General features: G+C 31.1%; 1 protein-coding gene across 1 annotated transcript; it reads left to right on the top strand.

Annotated features, from left to right (window-relative positions):
* The first annotated feature begins 1,914 nt into the window (after positions 1 to 1,914).
* Positions 1,915 to 2,890, top strand: LOC133031743 (peptidyl-prolyl cis-trans isomerase). Its single transcript, XM_061105360.1, has one exon. The coding sequence runs from the start codon at positions 2,061 to 2,063 to the stop codon at positions 2,577 to 2,579; it is 519 nt and encodes a 172-aa protein (XP_060961343.1). The 5' UTR covers positions 1,915 to 2,060; the 3' UTR covers positions 2,580 to 2,890.
* The last annotated feature ends 5,601 nt before the right edge of the window (positions 2,891 to 8,491 follow it).

Below are 8,491 nucleotides of genomic sequence, written 5' to 3'. Positions count from 1 at the left end.
TACTTGTAATACATGTGTTAAAATGGCATGACTCATGAATATAAATTGCCACCCCTTTTGATGAGATCGGACTATCTTCCAACTATTTGCATCATTATTTAAGTCGTTAAAAAAAGAATACTTAATGACAAAAAAAGAGAAATATTTTTTTTTTCAAAAAAGTTGAGTTTAGGAGAATAAAAAAAATTACAAACAAATATGAAATACTATGAAATTATTAGGGGTAGACATTTTTTATTTATTTTTTATCTTAATTTTAGGGATGGACTTAATTAGAGAGATTTTTAAAATTTAAATTATAATATATTATTTATTATTAATTAGTTAAAGATATTTTTCTAATGCTTCCAAATACCATTTTTTTATTATACACATATATATTATTTTTAATAATAATAATAAAAATATATTTTTTTTGGTTGCTACCTATCCTTTTTTTTTTATTATTATTTTAAAGAATTTATCTATTCTTTTTATTATATATTTTTTAATTGTTAATAATAATAATTTTTTTTGGTTGCTACGGATTGTTATTTTAGTTAGTTAAGAAAATTTTTAAATTGTATATAAGTATTTTTTTAGTTAATTAATCAATTAATATTATAAAAAGAATTAAAATTAAAAAATTAGATAAAAGTATTTTAAGTAATTTTAAAGTGTTAAAGGAAAGAATTGAAGAAAAATAAATAAAATTATCTTGAATGATTTTAAAACGCTGCCTCATACTTCTTTTTTAAGATAGAAAATTTGAAGATGGGTGTATATGAAAAATATAATATAATTAAAAGTTAATTAGAAAAAATAAAATTTAAGAGATTACAATTATTTAAAAAATTATTTTTTAAGGCCATATTGATGTTTATGATGATTTTTTTTTTTTGAAATCTATGTTTATGATGATTGAATCACCATTTGTTTTGGACAGGATTTTGAAATTGAAAGTAATTGAAAGGATTTTATAACAATTTTTTTAAAAGGTATATACAAGTTCTTAAAAATATAAATAATGAAAGAATTATTACTCTCAAAAGAAAAAAAAAAAAAAGAGTGAATGAGTATTTTTTTTTTCTTTTTAGCTGAATAGACAAATGAATATTTGAATGAGTTGTCCGCTTCTTATGTACCATTAAATGAACATTTGATATTTTTGATTAGATTTTTCATATTTAGTATTTTGATCTTTTGTTAAAAAAAAAAAACCGTGATCCGAAATTCCAGATCTTTATAGAGTTTTCTTTATTTCTTTATTTTTGTTTTTCCTGAGAAAAGTAGCCGTTAGATCTGACCAAGTGAGGTCCACTTTAACCAATCAAATATCCAAAAAGAGAGAGCGACATGTTGGTGATAAAAGCTCCCTCAAAAAAAAAAAAAAATGTTGGTGATAAAAGCCTGCAGCTTAAGACTTTTTTTTTTTTCTCATGATAATTACATAAAATATATAAAATTTATTTTTACATTATGTTTATTTTTTTTTTATATTGGTATTTTTCAATAAAAGAAATAACATTTAAAGTAATAATAAAAAAATAATATATAAATAACAAAAAATTATTTATAAATTAATAAGTATTTTCTGTATATAAAATTATAAAAATAATAAAATATTTAAAATTTAATACAATGGTATTTTTCTAATTTTTTTCAGTTGTTTTTTTTTTTTTGTGTTTTTTATGAAATTATTAATTTTTTTTTTACCCAAATGGCCGAGGAAGGAGTCGACCACTATTTCCTAAACGACGTCGGTTTATCTCAATTTGTACCCATGAAGGCTCTTATCCAATCAAACAGCGACAAAAGCATATACCCATCTTTACCCCTCGGATCCTAAAACCTAACCCTAGTTAACAATTCAAACCCAACCACGGTTGAATCAACTTGCTTACGATATTGCCACGTGTCTTAATTCAACGGTTGAAAATCAAACCCCCATAGATATTCGCAGCGGTGACCGCTATATAAGTCTTCGTCCACGCACCCTAGGCCCTTACCCTAGCAACTCTGATCTCTTTCATTTTCACTGAAAACAATCTTCAAAGTAAAGCTAAACCCTTAATCTTTCAATGGCAAACCCTAAGGTCTTCTTTGATATGGCGATCGGTGGCTCACCAGCTGGAAGGATCGTCATGGAGCTGTACGCCGATGTCGTTCCCCGCACCGCTGAGAACTTCCGTGCTCTCTGCACCGGAGAGAAGGGAGTTGGAAAGAGCGGAAAGCCCTTGCACTACAAGGGATCCGCCTTCCACCGTGTGATTCCCGATTTCATGTGCCAGGGAGGTGATTTCACCGCTGGAAATGGTACCGGAGGTGAGTCGATCTACGGCTCCAAGTTCACCGATGAGAACTTCGTTAAGAAGCACACTGGTCCCGGCATTCTCTCCATGGCTAATGCTGGTCCTAACACCAACGGATCTCAGTTCTTCATCTGTACATCCAAGACTGAGTGGCTCGATGGAAAGCACGTTGTTTTCGGCAAAGTCGTTGAAGGTATGGATATTGTGAAGGCCATCGAGAAGGTCGGCTCCAGCAGTGGTAGGACCTCTAGGCCAGTGACCATCGCTGACTGTGGACAGCTCTCTTAGATTTCTCAGCCATGGAGGTCTAAACAAAGTCTATTGTGGGTCGGTCTTTTCAGCAAATAGTTAATTTCAGCATAGTAATGGTCTTTCTCTTTTCTTTTTTTATCTCCCTATCTTGTTTTAGGTTTATGGGATGTGACTATGGCGGTAACGGGTTCTCTTACTGAGACCACATGGATACTGTTCTCTTTTCTTTTTCTTTTTCTTTCGTTTCTTGCTCTCTATGTTATCTGGGTCTGGTGGTTCTGAGACTTTTATTACCAGTTGAAATGAGCTATCTTAAATAAAAAAAAGAAAATAGGTCCTTTCTGTTATATGCTTTGCTCTGTTCTGTGGTTGATAAGGGTATGATTCACGATTGAAAATGGGTTCTATTTATATTCTTTTATGATCTCAAACCAAGCTAAATAAGTTAATTTGGTACCAAAATTTGAGCAAGTTCATTCTTTCTAAGCTAAGCTACGAAGTATTTGAAGGCAATTTTAGTGTTGGTAGGACGATTGGTTGTGTTTACTTTGATATTGAATACGGGTGAATGGTGTTGTTGTCCTAAGCTGTTTGAATCTGTTCTAAGAAAATAGTAATTTTTTTTTAGTAATATGTATGTTTTATTAAGGCTCCACCATTGTTGGTGGTACGATTTATAGCCAATGTGATTAGAGATGTGGCGAGCCCCCATCGCTGTGGGAGGGTTCATGCTCCATGTGCTATGATGGGACCTCTAGTGTGGGTCAGTAATGTGCATAATGGGTTGTTTGTGGCCATTCCATGTCCCAATAAATTAAAAAATCTATAGTGTTTGTGTGGTTTTAATCTTTTCTATATGGAGTCCTTTCATTTTCATTTCTGCATGTGATTTTCATGGGGATATTTTGCTTAAATTTTTTACATTGCATTTGGTGTGTCCTAAAATGACCATAGGTCCAAATAGCCTATTTTTCTATTTCAGACTCTTGCCTCTATTTCGTTTAAGGACTAGAGTATTGTAGTTTCCATATATTTGGATAGGTTTGTGGATTGGTTTTTTTTTTTCCTTCTAGTGAAGCTTAACCATATTCGTTTATTGGGTTTATAGTTTATTTTTGGTTGTTTTTGTGGTGTCTATTATGGAATTGAGTTCCTAAAAGTAAATGGAATAAAAGTTTCTCTATTGCCTTATGTTTGCTAAATAATGTTAAAATTTAAAACGAAAAGAACTTGATTCCCACTCCAGCTCTAGCTTATTAAGTAGTGGAATATAGAATAAAAAACATTACTTGTTGGCCTTATAATATGATAATGGATTCGAGGAATTAAAAAAAATTGACTTGCACATCTGCTGGTCTTATGGTGTGGCATGCACAATTTATAGATTTCTTTAGAAAGAACTGTCTTGTCTTGTAGTGTTGCCACTCTAAATTTCATGCAAAACCAAAAGATTTGGGAATAACGATCTTAAAAGCAGATCTACCAAATTAGACCAAAATAAACATAACGATCCCAAATCAGATACATCACACTAATAAATCAGAATTAATTTACACCAAATCATTATAATGATCTATATTTGTAAGCTAACAATGTCTTATGTCTGCTTCTACCTATCAATCGATTCAATCCTAATGAATATTACAGTATTGCACAAGCAAATACTTACTAGAATAGACATAGTTTCTGCTGCTTTGGATTTTGATGCCAAGTTGGTCATCGTGGAGAGTGACTTGAGGGTAGTCATCAATGCTCTTAATGGGAACGAGTCTCATTGGGTTATTGGAAACTAGGTCTCATTTTGTAATAGTCACTCTTCTTTATTTTCGAGTTGTATTTTCTCTCATATTAGTAGGACTTGTAATTTTGTTGCCCATAATGTGGCTAAGTGGGCGTTTACCCACAAGTTATTTGGTGATATCCCGCTATCTACCATCCCGTTAAATTTATTATGTAATGACCGTGAGGTCTAACTTATTCTATTAATGAAATACGTTTTTCTTCAAAAAAAAAAAAAGAAAACAGAATAGATTGCCGCAAAATCTCAAATAGTTTCACCTAATTAGCAATTAATCTTCAAATTTTAATTTTGGCAGCAAAATCTCAAAATTAGTATTTTCTTAGGTGTTAACTACCATGTTGAACTTTGTTGTGAAAATTGTATTTATAAGCAAGTGCACGCAATCGACAATAAGTAATATAATGATAAGTTGAGTATTGTCTCCACAAGGAATTGCTAATTAAAATAAATATAAGCTCAACTAATTAACAACTTAAGGTCTTTTGAAAGAAAAATAAAAAATATATATATATATGATTGATGAAAGTAAAATAAATTGGTGACAATGAAAATAAACTCGAACTAAGACAACAAATATTGGAAAATTATCTACAAAAAAAAGTATCTATAGAATAATAGACTTGAATAACTAAATCTTTTTCAGCATTACTTCAGTAAAGTTGAATAGAGTTAACATAATTTTTCTTGTTTTTATGAGAATTTTTTAAAACTCACAAATTAAGTTCTACAACTTAGTTCAATATATTCCTATATCAAATTAGGTTGCAGAACAACAACTAAACATCAATTCTTAAGTTATGCAAGGTAACTACTAGATCTAGCCTTTCTAGAACCAGATCTAACTTAGCTCATGGCCAAGTAATAATAATTAATAAATAGTAAGCTTACTCGAATGAACAAAGTCAACATTACTAAAATCATGCTTAAAATTAATCATACCAAAACATAGGGGTTCATAGCCATTCAAGTCTCAAGAATGTTAGCTCATGTTCAAACCAGTAAATAAAATCCAAAATAAAATTTGTTCATCCATGGTTGCTAATTAGTCTTTACAAATCAACAAACTCCAAGTATATAAAGAAAGGAAGAAAATAGAAGAAAAAGAATAGAAATTCAAACTAATGAAGCTTGTGTCCTCCTCTTTTTTCCTTGACTGACTTCCTCTTTTAGATACTTGATTTTCAGTACTTTTTCTTTCTGCAATTAATTCTTCTCCAAAAATGGCAACTTACTACATTAATGGTGATTGTACTTCATTTTTAAGTTGTTAGGTCATTAGGGTACATACCAATACCCTAAAATAGAAGTCCATTTCCTTTTTTTTTCTTGGCTCACCAGCCTTAGTCGCCTATTCTCATGTCAGCAAGTTGGCATAAATTTAAGTGACTACCACCTTTACGCTGGTTCAGCTAAAGAAAATTCTGCTGCACTTTGTCCATGTCACTGGCCAGAATGCTAAATTTGTTATAGCAACAATTCATCCCAGTTTTAACTTTCATGCCCAATTTGACCTTGCATCATTCCTTTTCCCTTGGCACTTTGACTCTTTTTTTTTTTTGAGTGTAACGTAATGGTATTTTACAATCAATGAATAAGTTGTAGCTTAAAGGTCTTGGGTTCGAACCCATGACCTCTCCCTTTTTCCCATCCATCCCTCACCACTAAGCTAGCCTTAGTGGCTTAAGTAGTCTTCAACTCTTCTTTCTTAACAACAAACAAACGACATCTAATTAAATAACTGCAACTAAAAAAATAATAATTTCACAAGACTCAAAAGCTAGCATACTAAATAGAAAATGCAGACAAGAACTAAACAAACTTAACAAACAACACACTTTCATTACTCTTTTCATGATATTGTTGGGAATATTTTACCAGGATCTATATTTACTAACAAGTATGTTGATTAACATCATAAATATGAATATCTCTAAAACAATGAAATTAAACACATAAGAAATTAGAAAACCTTACATTGGTTGCACCGAAATAATATGACTCATTCCGCTCAAATCTCTAACCCTTGTTCCTTTCTGTCGCAGAGTATTATCAAGATCTGAGCCTGGATTTCTTTCTCTCCTTCGGGTTTGGTTACCATTGTCTTACTCACTATGATTGAGTACTTGACTTGATATGTGTGGGCATGACACTCTATCACTCTACGCCCAAGTATGAAGAACAATGAAGGAGTCTTGAAAACTATATAGAAGGTGTCTCTCATCTACTAGTTGTCAGAGAATGAAAACTAGATTTGGTAGGTTGAAGGCCATAGTTGGATGAGAAGAGACCATCATGTTCTTTATATAGTGTTTCAACTAGGGCTTATGTTTGAATTATATGAATTAAAAAGAATAAAATATTGGACAAAATTCACTTAATGGCTGACCACTTAAGGGACCATTCTCTAGTTACAAATTTGCCACTTTATTTCAGCCACTAATTCTTCTTTCAATAATACCATATTTTCTAATTCAATCCTATAAATGCCAAAACTATTTATTTAATAATTATAATTCATTATCAAATAAAACTGCTATTTATATTATTTATTAATTAGATCATATAAAGTCTCTTTATTAATAAATTAACCCCAAAACCTCTTTTCTTCACAATTAAGTCATTGCTTAGTGAAAATTCATAAATAAGACATAGTCTAATTTTAGAATTATAATTGATAAATTTAAACTAATTAACTGAGTCATCAAGCAGTATTATCTCAACTAGTGAGGGGACCATGGTCCTATATAACCGAGCTTCTAATACGTAGATCTAGAATTTACTAACTAAATTCCCTAACTTATTAATTCCGCCTTGCGTTACTATAGATTTGGAATTGAATACACTCTCAATTATATAGAACACTCTATATGTACCAAAATATAGATACGTTAGGATTATCCATTGTTACAATCCTAATAGTCAAAGATCCTCTATAGATGATCTACATTGAAAGGGACAAAATTATCGTTCTACCATTCAATGTATTTTATCCTTAAAACACTTAGCTACTTATAAATGATATTTTAGTAAACTAATATAATTATTGAGTAGAGGCCTCAATCATTTATTTCTATTCAGCCAAGCTCGAAGGAAATCATTGTTTTACTTCTAAATACTTATAGAAGCTATAAATTCTATATTTATGATCAGCGTTCCCACTCAATTGAACTACCATGTTCCGAAGATGTAAATATCCGCCAGAACCATTGGTTAGCTTCGCGAACAACTTAAAGAACATAAATAATACAATTAAGCTGAACCTAACCATATCAGGATTAAGATCCATAGATCTAAGATCAACCATTGCTATTTACTTAGAAAGATATAACGGTAAGTTTATGACATCTTATCCAAGATCAATATCGGTCCCTTCCAATGTATACTCCATACATCCGATACTGGTAAACTTTGTCAATGCTCTAGAAATGACATAACACTTATCAGAGGTGTAAGTATAACTTATCACCAATTATCATGTAGTCTAAATCTAGTGAACTGATAAATCGTGGGAATTAAAGTTTTGAACATACAATCATGATTATATTCCACTGTGCTGACGACACTATAATCATGAACAAATATATATATTCATGTTCTGGACTTAATAGAATTTATACATTAACTATAATCACGAAATAAATCATGTGAACCATGCAACATAAAATGATTTCTGATCTTTTTCTAATTAGTAAATCCGATTATATTGAAATGAGTTTTATTTAGGGCACAAAACCCAACAAATAAATCAAGTTTAAAGCCAATAAAAATAACTCTATACCATAGAGTTATCACACTCCAAACTTAGAGTATTGCTCGTCCTTGAGTAATAAAAAATAAAAGCAAATGATGAAACATTATTTGATTCATTTGTTGACCTATGCTCATAGTTTTCAGCATATTTGACATAGAAGCTACTTGGGCAGCCAAAGAGGTGATGGCATCAACCTCAATAATACTAGCAACTTTCTTCCCTAAATGTGCTCTAGTAGTAGGCCACTGGTAATTGTTATTGGCAATTCTCTCAATAATGTCATAGGCCTATTTATAGGACTTAGCAAGTAAAGTTCCATTTGTCGAAGCATCAACCACCATTCGAGTATGAGCGTTGAGACTGTTGTAAAATGTTTCCATTTGGATGCAATGAGGA

This window comes from Cannabis sativa, chromosome X (assembly GCF_029168945.1).
Source record: "Cannabis sativa cultivar Pink pepper isolate KNU-18-1 chromosome X, ASM2916894v1, whole genome shotgun sequence".
NCBI classification, from domain to species: Eukaryota; Viridiplantae; Streptophyta; class Magnoliopsida; order Rosales; family Cannabaceae; genus Cannabis; species Cannabis sativa.
The sequence above is the reverse complement of the archived record's forward strand: the minus strand, read 5'-3'. Positions and strand labels throughout refer to the sequence as shown.

Coding starts and splice junctions, on each gene's coding strand:
- LOC133031743 (XM_061105360.1), top strand. CDS start 2,061: ATGGCAAACCCTAAGGTCTTCTTTGATATGGCGATCGGTGGCTCACCA.